Below are 23,259 nucleotides of genomic sequence, written 5' to 3'. Positions count from 1 at the left end.
AGAAAATGTCATAACAATATTTAACTGAAAAATGAAAATAATTTAACAAAATCATTAACAAAAGAAATAAATAAAAGACTTAAGAACTTAATCTTACTTGAATATTTTCCAAAGACTGATAATATTTCATATTTAAGATAAGGGATTATTCATTCAATAAATAAATATTTTTCAACATTAATTTAGCCGAAAATTAGCCTACCTATTTTGCTACACTGAAAAGGCAACCTTTTATATATATAAAATAAAAAACTAAATATAAAAATATAAATACTCAAATAGGTTCTTAGCTCTCCCTCTTCTCTCTTTCTCTGTGTCTCAAACCCAAAGAACACGGAGTTGGCGGCGACCCTTTCTCTCTCTCTGATTCCGATCATGGCAGCTGTTGCTCCTACTTCTGACAGTATCCTTTTCTCGTCAAAAACCCTCTTTTTCTATATCGTTTATGTGTTACCCATTGCTTAAAGTTACAATTTTGTTCTTCAATTCTCTGTGCTATGCATGCTAGGTGTGTAATTCACTGATAAGGACTTCTATGTAATTTTCTTACTCTAATCACACTTATGCGTCATTCTTTGGCTTTGTGAAGTTTAGGTTATGACTAAAACATACATGGTGCTCAATTGGTTTTAAGTCAAAACCCTTTTTTTTTATATCTGAATTTCTTCCTTTTGTAAACTACTTATACATAGTCTAGAGTATGTCAACAAATCTATTCTTAATAGGAAAAGCTCTACTAAGTGTATATTAAGAGTCATGGTTTATCTAGAAAATTTTATTGCTCTGTATAATAATGTTTAGTTGCTCAATTTTTCTTCTTTTTTGCTCTGATGGGTTTTGCTGTTTATCATAGTTATCTTTATTTCTTAATTTCTTGTGCATGTGAATAATGATGCTAGATTAGAAGGAAATGGTTCCTTTACCATAATGCTTAGAAACTGCAGATTTATTGCAAAATTTGACCCTTGATTCGGAGTCAAAACCCATTGGAGTTACCGAGCCTGTGAAGAAGGTACTTCAATGCTTTCCAATTTACTGCTGCATTTTTTTTTGGTCAACTAAGTATGTTTGGTGTTGTTCTATGTTGACTAATCATTGAAGTCTATTTGTGAGCAGAATGGACCTGGTTTTTCCAAGGGTGGGATGGGCAAGCCGTTCAATCCAAATTCAAGCTTTGTTCCAAATGGATACTCTTCGGCCTACTATTATGGAGGTAAGGTAAGCTGCTATGGCTTTTCAGGATAAACATGTTATTGACTGCACAATTGGGGTGCCTAGACTGTACGAGAAATATGATGATGGTTATGTTTCAGGTTATGATGGGCAAGGTGATTGGAATGTTTATTCCAGATATATGAACCTTGATGGAGGGATGACTCAGGTAAAAACTTTGTTCTCTGGTTCCCAATCTTGTGATTATTGTGTTCTTTGTACTAAAAATCATTGGTTGGATCATTTTGTATAAGGTCAATGGGATGAGGGCCATCAAAATTTGTTAGATGTTAGCTTTAAAATTAATTGATGTTGGACTTGTGCTAGCTGCTTCTTTAACTGTGTGGTTGTTTCTGATAGTTCTAAACTGTGCTATAGCCACCATCAAAGTTATGAGTGTGCTTGTTGCATCTGTTCTGAATTTAAACGATTGTTAAGGTAACAGATCATTGCATCTAACAGTGTCCTTCTGTGGATTTTTTTTTCTCAAAGTTCCATCTTGTGTCTTTATTATTGTGTTTAGTTTTGTTTCTCATAATTTTTTATGATAAAATGTAGATAAAAAAAAGCAAGGGAAGCTTTTAGCCATCTAATAAAGATTTTGTTTGTTTGATATAATGACAGGGTGTTTATGGAGACAACTGCTCTTATATGTATCATCAAGGTTATGGTTATATGCCGTATGGAGCATATGCACCGCCCAATTCCTCTTCTCCAATGATTCAACAAGATGGTCAGCATTATGCGCTGCAACAGTACCAATATCCATGCTCTTATTACAAATCTCCAGCTTCTGCTGATGTGTCATTTACTCCAAACAAATTCACTGCTACAGAAGGAGAAATATCAACTGCAGTTGATGCTGATCACGTTGTTTCATCAAATGTTACAAATAAAGGAAACACTGTTAACATGGCCAATAGTGATTTTACAAATAAAAATGGGTTAAAGTCATTTTTAACGAGTTCTCAGCATACAAGTTTGCATTCAAGTGATTCTTATCAAGGGACTAGCTTGCCAACAACTTATGCCCCTTTGTCAGGATATCAGGGCCCAAGAATGGGTACCCATGGTACACAATTGCCAGTCCCGTCAGATGTGTCTTTAATATCTGATAGACAGTCCAAACATGGAGCCAAGGCTGGTTTATCCTCATCAATGGTGCCTGTCAAAGATTTTACTTCTCAAAGGAATCAAGGACTTCTTCAGCAACTTCCACCATTTGCGGTATGTTGGAATGGTGGTCCCTTTTCCTGAGTGCTATTTTCCATGCGGACTAAGTGAGCTTTAAATGATTGGGTTCTTTTTCTCTGTTAAAACCATAAAAAGCTTTAACCTAAGCCTTTGTTCTGTCTGTATTTTGTCAATTGAAAATGTCCAAGCAAATTAGTCTATGTTCATCAACCAACTTGCCATTTATAATATTGTCATATCTGTAAATGTTAGCAGTGCTTTAGTTGTGATACATGTTTACTTGATCATAATACTATGTAAATGCTTCATTTCATGTAGATGCCATAGATCCTCCCTTTGTTTATTGTGGCTTCTAGTAAAATCAATTCAAAATTTAACCTAATATGATTTCTTAATGGCAGAACATGAATGGTTCCAGACATCCATCTGGACTTGAACTGGTTTCTGGATTCATGAATGGGATGTATCCAAGCAACAGGATGTACGGCCAATATGGGAACACATTTAGGGCTAATTCTCGTTTTGGATCTAGAATGGGCTCGGTTGATTATAAGCGTAATGCCACAGGTCATGGCTATGGTCTTAACCATTTTAAAAAAAGTATGGATGGTTTCAGTGAGCTAAACAAGGGACCAAGAGCTGCCAAAAGTTCTGATTATAAAAATATAAAGAGTCCTGGACCTGTTACATTACTACTTAAAGGACAGAACCTTCCAGTGAAGAGCGATAACAAAGAAGTTCTTTTGGTACCCAATAAGGAACAATACAATGGGAAATTATTTTCTGAGAATTATTCTGATGCCAAGTTTTTTGTCATCAAATCCTATAGTGAGGATGATATTCATAAAAGCATAAAGTATAGTGTTTGGGCAAGTACCCCTAATGGCAATAAAAAACTGGATGCGGCATATCAAGAAGCAAAGGAGAAGACTGGTGGCTGTCCCATATTTTTGTTATTTTCGGTCAGTGTCACATGCAGCATTTAATTGGCCAATTATTAGATTTTCTTGGTTTCTCTAATCCACTTGTCTCTTCTCATTCATTTTCCCTACAGGTCAACACTAGTGGGCAATTTGTTGGTTTAGCAGAGATGTTGGGTCCTGTTGATTTTGGTAAAAGTGTAGATTATTGGCAGCAGGACAGGTGGACTGGTTGCTTTTCTGTGAAGTGGCATGTCATAAAGGATATTCCAAATAGCGTGATGAGGCACATAACACTTGAAAACAATGAAAACAAACCTGTAACGAATAGCAGGGATACTCAGGAGGTATTTTCTTAGCAGCTTGTTTCATGATCAACTTGGATCCTCTAAAGCTAAATCGCTCTACAGCCATGGTGCTACAAAATCAGGACCATTGATTGGTTAATATAACAGTAACTAATAAAGAGGGAATATGATCAATGGTCATTATTTCTGATGCAGAGGCTGCACAGGATCTTTATTGGTTTTATGATACCCCCTGAATCCCCACCTCACAACTAAATGCTTGTATATGTCTCTTCTGCAGGTTAAGTTTGAGAAAGGAGTTCAAATTGTGAAAATTTTCAAGGAGCATTTAAGCCAAACATGCATCTTGGATGATTTTGGGTTTTACGAGGCTCGTGAAAAGGCAACTCAAGAGAAGAAATCTAAGGAGCAGCAGTTCCCTAAACAGGTAATATTCATGTCTTTGCAGCATGTAGTACAACTTCCCACATTTTACATGTTTCTTCAAACTTTAGAGTGCTTTGTTTTATTAACATGTAACCTAAATTGAGGATCGCATGAACCTTACAAGATATTTTGTTCAAAACAGATCAGCAAACCCAGTGATTTAACTATTGGGACAGTCACATTGCTAAAGTCTCTTGATGCTACCTTGATGAATGAAGCTGCTACTGCAAATACAGCAGAAGATAGAATGAATTCAGAGTCAGAGGGGCTACTAGAAGGGGATGGATCGACCACAGCACCTGAAGACTCTTCTAAGAGCTGTTAAACCAATGATAGGAACTCCGTAATTTTTGTTTTGTTTTTTTTTTCCTTTTCCTTAGTGATGTAGTGAGTGGTGGTGTTTTTAGTTTCAAAATCTCTTTGCTTATGTGATCTTGGTCTGGAGTGGAGTATCTGATTTCAGCTTTTTTTTGTCCCGTTTAATAAAACGTGTTTGTTTTCGGTAGTCATAAATTTCATGGTAGGTCAAAGAAAGTTTAAACTAAAATATATTTTGCTTTATCAGAGTAGCCTTTTGCTATAAAGTTGTTGAATCAACCGAGTCTAGTTTCAATTTGGTTAATGGATTTGTGTACATAATTATGATCTATGTCTTTTTGACAATTCCTTCGACATCTCTACATATATAGTAGGATCGTAAGTTTAAAACATTCATATTACATGTGTTTTATAAAACTTTTCTTTTAAATAAAACTTAATAAGAATAAAATATGTCTTTCCATTTTGAAAATATATCATTCTCTCAATTATCACATAAAATAATTAGTGTTATAAATCTTTGTGCAGTGAAATTAGCTTTCTTCGAATCTAAACATGTTCACTTCATATTTTTTTCTAATCACGCTTTCCAAATCCAAACACATCTAATGTAATAAACTCATTCAAAAATCTTTATACGCTATCCAAATCCAAACACATTATCCAATGATAATAAAGAGTTTCTAATTGGCATAAAGATGGTTTGGGGTTGTATTATGTAATCATAATGAATGTCTGTCTTGCAAAAAAAAAAATACATTAGAAGCTATAAACTTTATTAACTTATCAAATTTTATAATTTTTTGCATAAATATATATTCAATTTTATCGAGTAAAACAAATTTAGAAAATTAAGTTCTACTATTCCTTTCATAAAAAAGTTACAACCTTTTCTTCAATTCGTTATAAAGATATATATATATATTTAAATATAAACATATATGTTAATTTAATAATTTAAAATTTAATCTTAAGAAAACAAATCTGATTTTTTATAGTAAATAATTAAATTAAATATTTAATTCTTATTTTCCCCCACTTACACAATATATATAATGATTCCTATTAAGAAATTCTTGACCTTTAGACGTTCCGGGAAAAATGAAAATGATTACGTGAGACTAGAAATGATGAAAGGCTTATTTTGCGATTAGCTTAAATTCATGTTCGCAATTGAGGTAGGAAGCGTAAAGAGAAATGTAGTAAATTTAATTACTTGAAAGAAATCGACAAAATGGATAACAAAGGAGATTTGTGGCACAGCAGAGTTCTCCTTTCTTGGATTGAGCCTTTCAAGATTTTTGACTTGGTAACATGATGCTCCGTTTTAGAGTGAGCAAAAAGCCAACAAAAAGTGTTTTTTTTATCCAAATAGATAGTTGTGTTGAGTTAAGGGTGAGCCTTAGGAACAAGATGCTCATCATCACCACTCTGTGTGGAAGCTGTTAAATGAGGTAGCTAGCTTATTTCAACTTCTCCATGGCTTCTTTTCTTTCCTTATCTCTTCCCAACCTCAACTTAATCAAGGCCTCCTCAGCAGCAAACACCTCTACCACCACTCTTCCCACTGCTGATTCACTCACTCAGAAATTTGGCAGAAAAGGCATCAAGTTCTTCGACTCTGATAACATCCCCATTGTGGAGCTCACAATCAGAAATGGCAGCTCCTTGAGGCTAAGCATACCTGATGCTCATGTCACATCATACAGACCAAAAGTTCATTGGAAAGATGATGGTTTCGAGGAGGCTCTTTACACAATTCCTGCAACTGAATCCGCTCCATACAAGGCTAAAGGTGGGGTTGGTTTGGTCATGAATGAAATACTGCAACCTGGAGCCAAAGGGTTACTCCCTTCCACTTTAGAGTGGACTGTTACTGATGTTGACTCTGATGCCATTGATGCTCTCCAGGTACCCTTTGATTCCTCTTTCTTATAGTCTTCTTTTGCATGTGAATCTAGCACTGAAACTTGGTGTTCTTGCTTCTATTCTATTTCCCTCAGGTTGAATTGAGCTGCACTAGTAGATTCTTTGATCTCACATACATCGTGACTCTCTATCCTGTGAGCATGGCCACAGCAGTGGTAGCTAAGAACCTAGGCCCCAAGCCTGCCACTCTAACCAACGCTATACTAAGCCATTTTAGATCTAAGACAAGAGCTGGAACAGCAGTTCAAGGCCTCAGAAGCTGCTCATATATCCCTCACTCTCCTCCATCTTCTCCTTTTCAAATCTTGACTCCATCTGAAGCTACCTTATTTGAGCCTCCTAGATGGTTTTCCTTTGGTGCTGAACCTGAAGTCAAGTTTGGTACGTGGGGTAAGCAAGATTTGACCATGACCCTCCTTGAGAATAAGATGAGTAGAGTTTATTCAGCACCTCCAGAGGAAAGATTAAAGACATTCTATAATACCCCTCCTTCCAAGTACGAAACCATTGACCAGGTTAGAATGATTATCAAAGTGTACCCTCTGATCAAACATCAGAATATTTTGAAATTCAGATTTACTAATTATAAATACTTAATACCTTTTTAGTCTTTTCATTGATAAAAAGTAATGTGACTTTAAAATCCCATCAGAAACTACAGATATTTTTGTTTTATGTAGAGAGACAAGAACATATGTTGTTAGAATTTTGTTTCATGCACCTTATTTTGTGAAAGCTTTTGCTGAATAGCTCCTGGTCGATTTTCAGGGACGTGAGATTTTCTTCAGGGTGATAAGAATGGGTTTTGAGGATATTTATTTATCAAGCCCTGGTTCCTTGTCAAAGAAATATGGAAAGGACTACTTCATCTGCACTGGCCCTGCTTCATTACTGGTGCCTGTGACTGTGAATCCTGGTGAAGAATGGAGAGGGGCACAGGTGATTGAACATGATAATCTAACATGATTAGTGTGTTCCGAAAATCCACTGAGAAGTGTGAAATCGTGTTTGAGATGTGAAATTAAAGTATAACTTAGTTTCACAGTAAAGTTAAAAAACCAAACGCAACATCTGCACCTTTCATTTTTCTATCTTTCTTCCTTCATGCTTCACTCCATTTTTAATTTTTTTATTAGTTTTTTTTTCTTTCTGGAGCAGGATTTGTGTCGTTCTTTCCAAAAGTTATATATATTGTTATTTGGTCTATATGTTCAATAGTAAAATACCATATCAATAAAAGAAGTTACATAATGCTTGCAGATTTTTCATTTCAATGGATCCCTTGAATGCATTTTGGAGCCTAAATGATCAAAACTACTTATAATACTGTACTTGTTATATTTGACATGAGATAAAACCTGTTATTTGAGGAAGAAGAACAAATTATGATTAAGCTAAAAACATCATTAGCCGTAGTTTAAAATTTTAAGCGTAAGCAACCTTTAACTCAAGTTTCTAATTATGTTAAACTCGTTAGAGAATCTTATAATTTTAAAAATGGTAGACACTCTTGTCTTTGTTTATTTTCTAGACTGTTTACCTAGTCTGATTTTTCCGAACTTAATTATTTTGTTATGAAAATTATGTATACACTCTTGAGCATTTATTTATAATGAACAAGACTCGTACCAATCTATTCAATCATTTAAAAATAAAGATTTTTCTCAACGTTTTATTTGAGTAAAGGTGATGGCAAGCGATATATGTGACGGTTAATATGCATTTCTCTCAAAATTTTAATGGTAAATGAAACTGAAATAGGAGGGCTCGTGTTATGTTTAAAATGTGTATATGTTTGCGTTCTACTACTCCATTTTGTTTTTTGAGAAAAAAAAATTACGCATTGAAATAAATTCCAATCCGTTGTTAACACAGATGATTTTAATAGATGCCTGAAATTGATTTTGTGCAAAATGTAATGAATGATTCTAAGAGATGTTGGATTTCAGATTTGTGATTCATAAGAAATAACCCAGTACATCTAGTGATGGAAACCGTCCAACCACACAATCCATAATAAGGAGGATGAAGACCTAGAGGTTGTTTATTGATTTAATTGCAAATATGGGTCTAATTGGGCTTTTGTTTATTTTTGTAGGCCCAATCAAGAGAACAACTCTAGGGTGAAGGAATGTACAAACATATCCAAGAAGACCTCAAAGTCATCAAAACATAAACTACAACTTTGGCCAGAAGAACACAAGAAGACTAAGTTTTTGCTGACTGGTCAACATTATTTATGGGTCAAGCTTTAGCTTAAATAAATTGTACAAAGTTGTTTAGAATTTCATGGGCCATGTATTGGGCCTAGTAGCATACAACAATTGGACCAAGTAGCATAGGTTTTTGGGTTTGGGCCAATAGTAAAATAAGTCTAGTTAGGGTTAAAAGTGACTATTTAGAGTAACAATTGGGCTTCTTTGAGCCCAATGTAACCCTAAAACGTCTAGGGTATATGGGAGAACGAAAATATCTAGGCATGGAGCACATGGACGTCCACATAGCAACATAGGAGTGAAGATGATTTAACATGGAAGGTGTGAGCTAAACATGGAAAACATGACTCGACATGACACCTTCTCATTGAAGAGTTTTATTTTGAATTTTTAAATTTTGGCTCCAAAATGTTTAGCCCTCTCTCCTATAAATTGAGGTGCTTGGCTCATATTTTTGTAAGAATAATGAATGAATGAAATTGGTGCCAAAGTTGCTAGCCAAATTCTCACTCTTGTCTTGCCTCCTTAGGATAGACACTTCAGTCTTCTTCTTCACCTAGCTCAAGTGATATGGCCCAACCAATCATTCTTCATACCTAGCATGAACCTTCAAGGAATCCATAGCTCCAAGTGAGCCTCCTTGCACGCATACTCCATTGAAGCTTTCGCAATTAATCTCAACATTCAAGAATTCCAATCGATCATGAAGGCACAATCCATCATCTAGTATAGTCATCGAATATAATGAGAAAAAAACGTTTTTCAAAATGATTTGGGGTTTCATGAGGACCCCAAATGTCACAATGCAATAGATTAAATGGAGAATGAAAATTTATTGTCATAAAGGAAAGGGTAGTCTTATCTGTTTAGCTTTGGGAGAAATACTACAATTATTATGAATGGAAATGAGATTTTTACTGATAGGTAGTAATGAAGATGCAAGTTGCAAACGCGCCAAAGAAGGATCTCTGAGGCACTTGTGCCATAAATCAGGGTGGGTCGAAATTTGAGATGCGCGGGCTTGGTTTGGAAGAGGGGCATGTAGTATAAGCCTGCGTATTGTTTACCTGAGCCAATCATCTTCCCCCGTAGCCAAGTCCTGCAAAACGCCTTTAGTGAATTGGTTATCTTAATAACGAACATGAGATTTTAAATTGAAAGAAGGAACACAAAGAACATCTTGGAATTTAATCGTGCCCGTAGATGATATGGTTGCAGTTGAGCCTGTGGACAGATTAACATTTGGAATAAAGATAAAGTGTGTGTGAAAAATTGTGAATAAGATGCAATGTGATCGGTTGCTCCGCTATCCAAAATCCATAGTTTCGTAGACGCATAATCAACAAACAAGTTGTGGGCACACATTATAAACGCGCCACTTTTACCATTATTGTTGATCGGTGTTATGATACCATATAAGATAATAGTATATAAGAAGATGGTAAGAAAAATGGTAATGTCTTATTCTTCTGTGTGTATTTACATCACTCCATATATAGAAACATATACAAGTGTATGAAGACTTTCTCTTTAAATTACAAGCTACAAGCTAATTATGTAGTGAATCACTCATCATGAGATTCTATCATTATCAAATTAATTGCCTATAATTACATATAATTGCGTCGTATAATTTGATAATCATTATTACTTAATACTGATCGTTGGGTAGCTATGAGCTATCTTCATTGTCTTCTTATTTTTCTTCTATTATTTGATGAGCTCTTTCATTGAGAAGCATTAAATGCATGACATGCAACATGAATTTCTCTTCTTCTTTCTTTCTTTCACGCAAACACTTTGATAGCTACAATACTTATTTTCCTCACTAAGAGAATATTTTATACCAAATAATTGTTAAAAATGCACACCATATCAAATGAAGCACATGCACTCATGTTTTGATCAACTTTTGTAAGATGCAATGCAATTGCTTTATGTTTTTCAAGCTTTTGGCTTGTTGTGTTTAAGCGCATAATCAAAACTTCCATGCAATTGCTTTATGTTTTTCAAGCTTTCGGCTTGTTGTGTTTAAGCACACAATCAAAACTTCTAGGTTGGGGATTAGATAAATTAATGGGATTTGATTTTAGTATTGCGTACAAAGGAAATATTGCAATTTATCTAGAAATAAAGGTAAAGGCACTTTAGCAACACTCTTAATTTAGACATCTCTGTTAATTGAAAAGGAAAAAAATTCCTAGAAGGCAGATCATAAGTCATATCATTTAATTGACAATCCATTTTTTTTATACAACAACATTACAACCTCAATACTATTATTTTAATATTTTTTCCATATCATTTAATTACAAATTTACCATTTATTATATATATTTATATCAAAACCCATTACATCAAGAGTTTTATACAACTTTTAAAATTGTCAAAACATCATTTTCCTCGTACATAAAGAAGATAGTGGACAAAATATGACAACAACCTTACAAGCACTATACGTATGATGGAGAATTTCTTGGAAGGAAAGGCAAGCTTGTGGTTGGAAATGATGTAGGTCTGAAGACTAAAATCCTCTGAAACTTTCATAATTCAACCAATAGGGGTCATTCAGGTTAATTATGAGCTAACTTACAGGATAATCAAAGAACAGTTTCATTGGAAATGAATGCAAAAGGTGGTAAAGAAATGGGTAAATAAATGTAACACGTTATTTTTGTAATAATTGATAGATTAACTAAATATGCTATTTTTTTTTCTTTGGTTCATTCATTTAGAACTGCAGAAGTAACAGAATTATGTAATTCGGAAACTCATTTGAAAAAAGACTTCAAGATTACATAATGCAAAAGTTAAATAAGATTTCTGGATTATGTAATCCAGAGAATAATCATGCATTTGAAAAATGCCTTCCGGATTATGTAATTCGGTAGCTAATTACAAATTTGAAAAATGACTTCCAGATTACGTAATCCAAAATATTATAAAGCGACATTTTTTGGAAATTTAAAAACTTATGGAGGTGAGGGAAGAAGGTGTTGAGGTGCAGGAAGAAATAGTCCTCGATATTGATGAGTGAATTTTTGTAATGGGGTAAAGCTACTGCGGTCTTTTCACCCTTGAACAAATGACCCACTAAGGCCTTGAATAATGTGTTTCAAGGGAAATGCCTCACAAATGGTAATGAATATCCACCTTCCCACCCAACCATGATAATGACTGCAGACTCAATATTGGAAGCAGTAAATTATATAGTAAGAACAAGGGAAGAAAAGATTAGCAGCAAGGTAGTATAACCCTTGTAAAGTGTTATAGAGAGAATAGGAAATGTTACCTACATACCACAAACAGAAGAATTAAAAAGAAAAATAATAGAATTGTGATTGAGGTTCTAATTCAAGGAAGGAGACTAATCCAAAGGATGCTAATATGGATAGAGTTACATCAAATGTAAATTCAATTTTCAAACTTTGATTGGAGTTGCTAAAAAGCGAGGACAACTGTTATATCTTAAAATAGGGAGTTATTCTTCAACCTTCTTTGTTGAGAAAGAGTGTTCTATAGGAGATATTGATTTGTTCTTAACATTTTCTTATATAGACATTTTATGGTTACTAAATACCTGTCAATACGCAAATGAGTCATGGGCCAGAGTGAAGTGAGTCTTAGGGTATCAAAAGAAATATCTCAATACCTAAATTTCAATACTAATCTTAAGAGATCCACCACTAGCACAATAAAAAGCCATTCATGTAACCCTTCACTAGAAAGTAAATTTTCATAAAAATTTATAAGTGTTTACAGGAAAACAAATTCACATTGAAGATGCTCAATGGACCATAACATAGACTCCTGCTACACCGAATTTTCCAACATTGTTGGAATTAACACCTACTTTCACAAAAGCATACCTAAAATGCTCTTAATTCTCAGATGTACCAGGTAATAATGATGTTATGTTGGTACAAGATAATGACCTTCATCCTGACTATTGATCCAAAGTAAAGGAGTAGCCACTGCAAGAAGAACAAATGAAAGACCACAAACCAATTTGTATTTAGTCTGTTGTAGAGCAGTTGGTGTAAAATTCCTATCTTCTGGAACCACTTTGGTTGACGTCTGCTTGCTGGCATCTCCAGGAAGGTCATCAGTTGATGAGACCGACTCTGAGCCACCTTGAAACTCAACCTCTGCACAACTTTCAATTACTTCACTATCACACTTCACATCATTAGAGAAATCGTTCTGGTCATATTTAGAAGCTGGACTCCACTCAATATTGCCTGAGGATAAACTCTTGAACCTTCTATTCTGTTTCTTAGAACAACCCAAAGTCAAATCACTTGAATCTTGAAGAGAGTGAATTAGTTTTCTAGGGGTCTTGAAGATTTTTATGCTGTCAACAGTTGCCTGAGTGCGTGACCTCTGATCAACAAAAGCACCACACAATATGCTAACTCCATTAGTAAACAAATGATTTAACCGCTAACATTGAGTTAAGAAACATTGAAATTTTACTTACTGTTCAATAAAAACAATTGCATTAAGATGCGCAGCTTTTAAGGCATGCTAAAAGGTCAGTTTTCACAAAGCTCACAAGTTATGTATGCATTTGGAGGGATTCTATTTAGTTATGTTTTGAAAAACATATTAGCTACGTATGCATTTGGAGGGACTCTATTTAGTTATAGAATATATTTTTATTGGTTTCAATTGTTCTACTCTCAGTATATAAACATTATTTGTAATCTTTCTGTGATTTCTCAAGCATTGAAAACATTATATTCTAAAATACTTTTAAGAGCATAAAACAGTTACCATTTCTGAATAAAAAAATGGATAGTAAATCAAGCTCTTCAAATGTTAGCCAACTCTAAGAAAACTTGCTTCTGTCAGAATTGTCCTGTAAAAGGTAAACTATACATTTCGCAGTTGAAAACATGAATGGAGGAGGTTAAGAAGAATTGGAGATGAAAAGAAAAAAATAATACTCTACGATTCTACTGCCAATTGATATGTTCTGTCACGTTACTTTTTTCTCTATTATGGGAATAAAGGGATGCCACATTCAACCATTTATTTTTGACTGGAACATGACCAATGTAAGAGAAACTTACTAGTGGACTTGTGGTGGTACTTCTGGATACTCCATGCCTGGGATTTCTGTCCATGAAACCAGCAAATTCCTCTGTATAATATCCATCTCCACTTGGAAACTCATGAATCGATGAATGCTCTGATAAAGAACTTTCTTTTACGACTCGTGAGAACAAGCCATCCTTCAGAGACACATCAACCCCTCCATTTTCATTACTCCAAAGCTTCCTAGTCACGCTTCTTCTTTCATAGTCTAAGTTGCTTGAAATAGGAGACTCAATAGATTCATATCCAGGAAAAAAGTCAAAAGTGCGCGATTGTGGTGAAATAGAGGAAGGAGTAGAAGAAGTATTTTCTCCCTCACCAGAAGAAGTATTTTCTCCTTCTCTCCTACTAAAATTTGACCCTGTCACTGAGGAAGGACTTTTTGCATATCTTGGCTTTTTATCACTTGCAATTCTCTTGGCCGTTTGCAAAGCCTCAAGTGCTGCACCTTGGACAAATGCCATTTTATCAGATTGGCACTTGTCCAACTCCTCAATTATGAATTCAACCTCTGAGAATATGCTCCTGGAATCCAAACTTCTCATCAAGTAGTTGACCATCTGAATGGATGAAAGCCTTTTCTGAGAATTCCCCTCCACAAGACCAGCATTCACCATTCTTATTCCAGATTGTATGAGCAACCTTGCATATGCTTCAATGATCAAAGCATTGCGCCTGGCCAAAGACATAACCAGACCCATGTGTGAGTTGGTTTGACCAGACTTCCCATCTAATGCCACAGCAACATTCTGGCAAACCCTATTCACCAATTCATCAGAAGCATACTTCCAGTTTTCTGAATCCACCAGAGCCTTCAAGCAAAGGGCAGCACCCGAAGTTAGGCCCTCCTGAGAACTCGCAAGAGAATCAGAAAGTGGCATGCAAAGGGACTGAATTATGTTCCTCCTTTGATCTTCTGGAGTTGAGGGGTCAATTCCATATCTTGCAATAGCAGGAACCACCTTTGAACAAGCTTGTTGGAGAGGGAAAGATCCAGCACTTGAAGTCAACGTCTTGATTATGGTTGTCATGATTCTACCTATCAAAGGAACAATTTTGACACCATGAACCCGTGCAAGAACCTCATAGATTGAGATTGTGAATTCCTCAGAACAATTTTCCTTGCTCTCTGAAACTTTTGCAAGAAACACAGGAATGGCCTTGAAATCCAAATCTTTGACATAGGATTTCAATGCTTTCATGGCAGATTTGCGACTATCATCTTTGTCAAGATTTGCCAGCTCCTGCCACACCGAAGGGCTGAGACTCCTTCCCATTTTTTGAACTAAAACTAAACACACACCACCATCATCAATGACAACGAAAAATAAAAATCAAGTGCAGAATTTTAACGGCATTGCAGCAAGAGAAATCAAAAGTTAACCATAAAAGAAAAAACATTTTTTTTCTTGAACTACAACCGAACACACACCACCCCATGAACAATGACAATCAAGTAATAAAACACAAAGAGCAAACATTTCAAAAGGTATTGTAAGAGAAATCTAAAATTCACAAATTTTCTAAACAAGAAAACAAAAAACCCAAAAGGGTGCAAAAACCACTGGCATGAAACTCCACTGCACCCCTTCCTCAAATCACTGAATCCTCAACAATTAAACAAAAAAACAGAATCTTTGGACCATGCAAGAGAAGGGGAAATTAGTTCTTATTAATTTACCTTCTTGGGAAGGAAACACGTTACTTAAACAAAAAAAAAAAGGAAAATGATGAGAATTATACTATTGGAGAAGGCACGACAAAGATTGAAGCTAGAAAGTTCACCTTAACGTAAAGATGGATGATAAGATTGAGCAGCAGTTGAATGATGAAATGCAAAAAGGATTTTAAGAAGAGGTAGAAGTAGCGGGGAGTGAGCTATTCAAAATTTCTTTCAAATTACGCCGCTATCCTCACTGTGGGCCCCACATTATTCAGAATTTATGCTTCCAAAACTACCCTCACTTGTTTTTGAAAAAACAATTAATACACTTTTAAAAGCTTTGACCTTAACGAAAAATGAGCAGTTAAGTAATTAAGAGCTTTGACTACTAAAATTCCTACCAATTACCAAAGCATTGATTCTTTGATAACCCTAAAACCAAAAATATCCTATCAATTACTACCCATTTTATAAATATTATTGATTATAGTTGGTGTTACTTTTCAATTAAATTTAAAGTTTAATTTAAAAACTTTCATTTTACTAAATATATTATATATTTTTAAATAAAATTATAAATTTAGCTAGAGATTAGCTTTGTTCTATTCATAGTACCATATATAAGTTTTTTCTTTTCTAATGTACTGTTTTTACTAACTTTTTATTTCTTTATAGAATAAAAAAAATATTTTTATATTAAGTATCATTATTCAATTCACATCTTAAATAACAACAATTATAGGTTGAAATCAGTTATAAAATAGATGAACTTTAAAAAAAAATGTTAGCATAAGTAGATAGAAAGATATGTTTTTTCATTAAAAAAAATTGGTTTTCTAGTTTTTATTTACAAAATATTTATTTCTAATTTTAAAAATTTGGGAAACGTATCCAAAAATTTTATCTTATTTACATAAAATAATAAATACATTGAATAATTGAATTATGAAATTAAAAATAATCAAACTTTCTTAATTTAAAATGGTTTTTTTATCTTAATTTTCTTAACACCCAACTTTAAATACATAACTGCCCTAATACTATATTCTATGTATAATTATGTATACTCATATTACATAGTAAAAAAGTAGTTTTGTAACATTGGGCTATAACTATATACAAATGTTTCATAAAGAAAATAAATTAAATATAAAACATCTTAGTTTCCTTTGTAACTACTACCTTGACTTTTAATATTTACTATTTTGGTACCAATTATAATTGTAAACCTTCATGGTCCATGATCACTTGCACAGATTTGAACTCTATGAAATCAATGTAATTCATTGTTAAATATTATTAGTATACAAATTTCAACTCTATGAAATGAATGTAATTCAATGCTAAATATTATTGGTACACAAATTTTAACTTTCAACTCTATGAAATCAATGCAATTCAATAAATATATGAAATCAATACAGTTTTGTTGATTTAAAAAAAAAAAAACTCTAATATTTGTTTTTAGGAATGAATTTTTGCAAGAAAAAAGTAAAAAAAACTAAGAAATAAAAATTAAAAAAATTAGAAAACGAGAATTTTTTTTAACCTACCTTATTTGTGTTTTTTTAACATATGAAGTTTTGGTTTAACTCATCGTATTTTTTTATTTTTTTTAATAATATTTTTTTATGTGATAGCAAATGATTGTTATTATTTGAAGTGTCAGTTTAACTAAAATGTGAAGTTACATAATGATGCATAACATGAAATTTTTTATAAATATAAATAAATCTTAAATTAGTTAATTTATTAGATATAAATATACAATAAAAATAAATTTATAATTAAATGATATAAAAAATATTAAAATAATAATATTAAAGGTTATAATTTAGTTATATAAAAAAATAAAAATTATCAATATATCATTACCTAGGTAATGAAACTAAGCTTAAAACCTATGATCTTATATTTACCAACCAATTTTTTTACAACCATGCATTTGATAAAGATACAGTTAAAAGAATCTCACAGTTGGAGTACCGTCCAAGTCAGATAAATGAAGAAAAATAAACTGATTTAACCAAATGTTTTTAAATGGAAAAGAGATAAAAAAAGAATAATATGTATAACCACCTTTATGTATTTGTTTCCATATAATAGTTTTATAAATTTTTATTTCGTGCACACACATATATATATATAATTAAATATTTTATTATCATCTTAGCATTTTTATAACTTTTAAAAATATAAATTTTAGCATAATACTAAAAGTTTAATAACTATAATTTAATTAAAATATAATAAAAATTTTTTAAAAAAACTATCTTCAATGGCAAACTTATTTTATTTTAAATGTATTTATTTTATATATCTATATTTTAATTAAATAAAATAATAGTTAATACATAATTTATTTTATTGTCAAATTATGCACAAATTTTATATAAATTTGATAAAAATCTAAAAAATAACAAAAATGAGCATTTAAATTGTTTATCATCTTCAATTGTAAACATAGTGGATGATTAATTGTTTCATTGTTATTCTTATTTTCAAATTGTAAGTACTTTTTAGCCTTTCTATTATGATAAAAACAAAATTATAAACTCAATGATTACATAATTATAGCCCTAAATGATGCCAAAATCATGGGATGCATTTGAATTAATATTTTAAAAAGTGTATTGGTAATAGTGAGAGGGTAATATTGTGAATTGATTTTTAATTTTGTCTTATTTGCTTTTCTGATCTGGATGATGATATTGGTAGGGCCCTTTCCCACTCTTTTAAATTGTAACCGAATTTGAAATTTGAAAAGAAGCGCCCTTCACTCCTTGGGACAGTTTTTAAATGTTTTTGTTGTGTTTTTTATTTGTCTTTTAGAATCTCTATGACATATTTATTATTATTTTGTAATTTTTTAATATTTAAGATAATTTTTAAGTAATTTATATCTCTATTTATCGTATTGGAAAACTATACAATTATTGTAGTGTAATTAAAAAGATTTATTATATTTACTGGTTGACCTAAAATAATCTTAAGCATTTCAAATGTAGATTTTATAATAGGATTATAAGATTTCTTTTTAGAGTATATTGATGTCACATAAAAGTTGTAAAATTAAGAACCGACATAAAAAAAATTATTTGTGATTTTAACATAACTTTTTTTTCACAGAAAAATAAAGTATAAGTAATAAAATTTAAAAAGAATTTTAAAAAATATGATACAGGGAGACTTACATAAAATAACATTTTATAATAAGACCTCATTAGAGATAAAATTTAAAATACATAAAAACAACAAAATGGAGGAAACACTTTTTAGAATTAGAAAAAAACAATCTTAAAAATAATGTGGTATGGTACACTTAACATCAAATATATAAAAACTTGTATAAACTGACTAGACACATGAGAATAAAGTGTTGACTTATGTATTAAATTTTTTAGTAAAATTGTGTTAATGAACACATGTTTTTAATATGATAAACGATTTATCAAAAATATTTTTAAAAATTTAGTGTTTTAAAATTCTTATTCTTTTGTTTGAAGAAATTCAATAACATGCAATTTATATATTTATATACATTGTTTGTTTGTAAATGTATATTATGTCTTTTTATCAACGAATAAGTTTTATTAGGTAGATTAACACTGTGAAGATACAATCAAGTATTGTTTGAACTTCAACCAGTCTTGGCTAAAATAATCTCGGTATTATTTAGACATTTAGTTACTCCTAGCTAAAAATTTAAGAATAATTTAGAACACAACTACTTCTAACTAAAACCCGAGTATTGTTTAGAACAATAATCACTCTTGGCTAAAAATCCAAAGTATTGTTTATTTGGAATGCAATTACTATTGGTTAAAAGTTGAGTATTATTTGAAATACAATCACTCATAACTAAAGGGTTTTATAAAGAAAGGAATGACCTAAAAGATCACATGATTTTACTTACTAGAAAAAGCAAAACACTCGTCTAGTTTGTTAAACAGACACAAACAATATTCTTGTGAAAAACTTAAGACATAAAAAGATTTGAGAAAGAAAATTAATAGCGTTTCGACAACTCTTGATCACTTGTTTTTGCTCTTCAAATTTGAAAAGAGTCGTTGTAAATCCTTTTCTACCCGTTGAGAAGCTTTACTTCAAATCTTCATCTTCAATCATTCATTTGTCCATGCATAGAGGTAGAGATACATTAAATGTGCTCCATGCAACATTAAATATTTATCTATTCTTTAAGCAACATCCTGAGAGTTGTCATGACTTATTCGATCTAGGTTAGAGAGCTTTTGTCCAAACTAGAGTAAAACATATGATCGTACGTTACAAATAACCTTTATATAGTTGACATAAGGCGTATCACGGTGTGAGTTAGTGTGAAACAACTTTAGTACGTCCTTTAAGAGATCTTTGATGTTGGTAAAAGCTTTAAGAAATCTTCTTAATAGACATGAAGATGAGAACATTCTTTACAATACAAAATAAACTCAAATAATTTTGTTAAGTTCAATGTTATCTTAAAAATCGTGTGCATATCATTTAACTAACACTACATAAGATATACAAAAACCACACTTAGTCCCATATATGCTAATAAGCTCTTAAACAAAGTTTTAGGTTTTCATCCTTCTTATTATGTGGGAGTTGTGTTTGGATGATTTTCCATCAACCTTTCAACATAGTATATGATAAATCCGTATGTAAGGCCCAAAATCCGTATGTAATGCAAAAAAAAAAAAAAAATCATTTTCATTATTTCCGATTATTAGAAGCCAGCCTAATGGAATCTAGACTGGATAGGACTCGAACCCAAGTTCCAAATTAATACTGGAAGCAAACTGCAGTTAAACCCAAGTTCCAAAATCTAAACTTATTATTATTAATATAATTTATACATATTATTATTAATATAATTTATACAATTTATAATAATAATAATATAAATTATATTCATATTATTAATATTATATTCAATATTCATATTCTTAATATTATATTCATATTATTAACATTATTCATATTATTAATAATATTAATAATATTTTTAATGTTATTAATAATATTTTTAATGTTATTAATAATATTATTAATATTATATTCATATTATTAATATTATTAGTATTATTAATATTATTAGTATTATAAAATATTATTAATATTATTAGTATTATAAAATGTTATTAGTATTATTAATATTATTAGTATTATAAAATATTATTAGTATTATTAGTATTATTAGTATTATTTGTTGGGTTTAATAGTGCCAAAGTTCAAGAGGGAGGTGAATTGACCTTTTAAAACTTTCTCGCAGAAACAGTGTTTAACACAGTTTACAGAAAATAAATCGATTTATGTGAAAATGAACAGATTTATTTCAGCACTGTTTTTGTTTGAAAAGAGTTTATACAACAAGGTTAATCACAAGATTATGCAGATAGATTTTCCAGATGCACACACACTGATATTAGAACGAAAAACAGTGAAACACAAAAACAACAAACCTTAATACCAAATAATGTGATTTAGGTTCAGTTAAGGGCTTGACAATTAGTGAGGCAATCTATCACACTCAACCTGTTTTATTAGCCTTTAACAGATTATCAGTGTTCTTATTGAAACCAGACAGTTTTCCAGAAATTAAGAACAGTATGCACAACGCCCAGAAAGAACAGATTTATTTTCAATTGAACAAATTTATTTCTTTGTTGTTTTATCAATTATGCAGAAACGAAATTGCAGAGAGTGGGAGAGAATGGACACAAGCAGTTATACTGGTTCACTCAACTGAGCTACATCCAGTCTTCACCAAATCCAGGTGGAAATCACTAAAACACAGTACAACCAAGTACAATTCCCACTGTTCTTGAAACCTACAAGAACTTAGGTACTCTTGCTGAAAAAACCTATTTCAGCTCACACACACTCTCCAAAAAAACCTATCAAGAAGAGTGTTCAACCAAACTATTACAAGAAATGAGAAGTGAAACGACTACACCTGATTGAGGATACAAAGATCTGCCTTAAACCAGTAGGCAAGATTGCTAGAACAGTAGCAGCACCTCACACCAAGCTTTTGGAACCAAACCAAGAACAAGCACTTTGTGATTTTCGAAATCTTTGAAGAACAAATGCTAATCCTTTTTTAAACTTTTAATTCTCTGCTGTCAAAACTTGTTTTTGCAAATGTATGAACGATGTTTAAACTCAGAAACAAGTTTTCATTTTATAGAAAACCAACTTATAACAGAATTTTGAAAAACAATTAAAGCTGTTATAAAATGAACAGATTGAAAATAAAATGAACAGATTTATTTTCAAAAGCAGTTAGAGAATTTGTTAAGTGAGGAGACTTAGTCAACCATTCTGGTGCTGAGATAAAACTGAAAATCGTTTAAGCTTGACATGGCACCAGAGACAAAAAGAATCTATTCATTTACAGATGAACAGATTTATTTTTCAAAACGAAAACAGAAAAGCTTAACTGTTTGAAACACAGTCGTTTTGAAAGATAGAAGACTTAGTCAAAATACATGATGCACAAAATCTAATTTTCACAAGACTTAGCCAAGGCATCAATGTAAAAATGAATTTGTTTATTTAGAAAAGAACAGATTTATTTTTATGCAGTAAACGTGTTTTTTGTAAAACATGTGAAAAACAGTTTAAGAAAACTTATGCTTGTTCTTATCACATGGCCAGTGGTTATGAGGTGAGTTACTCAGCAAAAAGCCCACTCTTAGACAACCTCTAAGCACTACCTAAGACACACTTAAAGCAAAGCAAAAATACACATGAAATGAACATAAAAGTCTTCATCAAACACAATCTTGAAGGGGCAGCAACCATCTTCAACAATCTCCCCCTGTTTGATGGAGACAAATCCCCATAGCTAACCTCATAGCTTTGTTGCTTTAAGCACCTGCACTGCACTAGATTTTAAACCAGAAAAAAACAGCAACATTGCATAGCATTTGAAATGGTTTTAAGGTGCATAATTAACTCCCTGTTTCAGCTAGCTTCACCTAGCAATGGTGAGCTATTTTTCAGCTATTTTTCTCCCCCTTTGGATTCATCAAACAACATATAAGCCCAGGGAAAAAACAAATATGAAACAGAAACCATAACCATAATAGTTCAGAAAATAAACCATATTGTTCAGCATTACAGACATTTGAAAGCTGATAAAGAAAGCAATAAAAACAGATGACTACTGATCCTTGTAGTAAAGCTCTGCAAGTTGTGCCTGAACCCCTTCAATCTGATCATCAAGGTGTTGAAACCTTGCATGAGTAGTCTCAAAGTATGCCCTTTGTTCTGCAGACATTACATCAAGAGGATACAACACTTGCCTCTCAAACATAGACATTGGTTCTCCTCGGTATTCTGGAGCTTGATAGGCAACTATGGCATTTGCAGCAGCTTCCTCATGCACAAACTGGGTAGCAGGTGAGTCATCATCCATAGGAACAGCTTCATCCTCATCCTCATTGTGGAGGTTTGATGCCTCATGTTCTACTTGAGGGTCCTTCCCTTTGAGAACCACCCACTTGTCCTCAATCTTGTGAAAACCCATTTTGGTGAGAGTTGAAGTATCAATCTCACTTACAGCCTTGATAGGGTCGTTTCTCTCATTTGTAACATCAATACCAAAGTAATCAATCAATTTGGAAACAATTATAGCATAGGGAAATCAGTAATCAGCCAACCTTTTTTATTTGAGCATGTGTTCATTGATAATGAAAACCCAGTTTACCTTAATCTGGTTCATGATGCAATATAGGAGAATGAGATCCTCTTCATGTAAGACAACATGGTTTGTCCCTCTTGGAATAAGTTGCCATGCTATGATGTAGGAAACTAGACGTGGAGTGAGGTTCAAATGCCCTGCATGGAACCTGTTTATACTCTTTGTAGGATTCCTCATGCAACTCTTATAATATTGCAGCTTGTTGAATTCTGAAATTCCACTGGTATTTCCCTTTCCTACTTTCAATCCAGCATATTTTATT

General features: G+C 32.2%; 3 protein-coding genes across 5 annotated transcripts; 2 read left to right on the top strand and 1 right to left on the bottom strand.

The window, feature by feature from the left end:
- Window positions 1-268: 268 nt before the first annotated feature.
- LOC137813851 (YTH domain-containing protein ECT4-like) lies at window positions 269-4,565 on the top strand. Of its 2 annotated transcripts, none has more exons than XM_068616295.1 (9): window positions 269-403; window positions 936-1,012; window positions 1,117-1,213; window positions 1,314-1,381; window positions 1,837-2,439; window positions 2,808-3,368; window positions 3,461-3,673; window positions 3,915-4,061; window positions 4,203-4,565. In XM_068616295.1, the coding sequence occupies exons 1-9, from the start codon at window positions 376-378 to the stop codon at window positions 4,383-4,385; spliced, it is 1,977 nt and encodes a 658-aa protein (XP_068472396.1). In that variant the 5' UTR covers window positions 269-375; the 3' UTR covers window positions 4,386-4,565. The 2 variants fall into 2 exon arrangements, with proteins under 2 accessions (XP_068472396.1, XP_068472397.1); XM_068616296.1 differs by having other exon boundaries at window positions 297-403; window positions 1,117-1,218.
- Window positions 4,566-5,562: 997 nt separating this feature from the next.
- Window positions 5,563-7,581, top strand: LOC137813850 (photosynthetic NDH subunit of subcomplex B 2, chloroplastic). Its single transcript, XM_068616294.1, has 3 exons — window positions 5,563-6,289; window positions 6,382-6,822; window positions 7,076-7,581. The coding sequence occupies exons 1-3, from the start codon at window positions 5,858-5,860 to the stop codon at window positions 7,271-7,273; spliced, it is 1,071 nt and encodes a 356-aa protein (XP_068472395.1). The 5' UTR covers window positions 5,563-5,857; the 3' UTR covers window positions 7,274-7,581.
- Window positions 7,582-12,234: 4,653 nt separating this feature from the next.
- On the bottom strand, window positions 12,235-15,465 carry LOC137813849 (protein SINE1). Of its 2 annotated transcripts, none has more exons than XM_068616292.1 (3): window positions 15,409-15,465; window positions 13,599-14,914; window positions 12,235-12,906 (listed from the first exon to the last, which is right to left on the bottom strand). In XM_068616292.1, exons 2-3 carry the CDS (start codon window positions 14,898-14,900, stop codon window positions 12,436-12,438), a joined length of 1,773 nt encoding a protein of 590 aa, XP_068472393.1. In that variant the 5' UTR covers window positions 14,901-14,914; window positions 15,409-15,465; the 3' UTR covers window positions 12,235-12,435. The 2 variants fall into 2 exon arrangements, with proteins under 2 accessions (XP_068472393.1, XP_068472394.1); XM_068616293.1 differs by having other exon boundaries at window positions 15,305-15,460.
- Window positions 15,466-23,259: the final 7,794 nt, after the last annotated feature.

The sequence above is a fragment of the Phaseolus vulgaris genome, chromosome 1, assembly GCF_000499845.2.
Source record: "Phaseolus vulgaris cultivar G19833 chromosome 1, P. vulgaris v2.0, whole genome shotgun sequence".
Classification (NCBI taxonomy): domain Eukaryota; kingdom Viridiplantae; phylum Streptophyta; class Magnoliopsida; order Fabales; family Fabaceae; genus Phaseolus; species Phaseolus vulgaris.
Note: the sequence above shows the minus strand (reverse complement) of the source record. Positions and strands in the feature narration are given on the sequence as shown.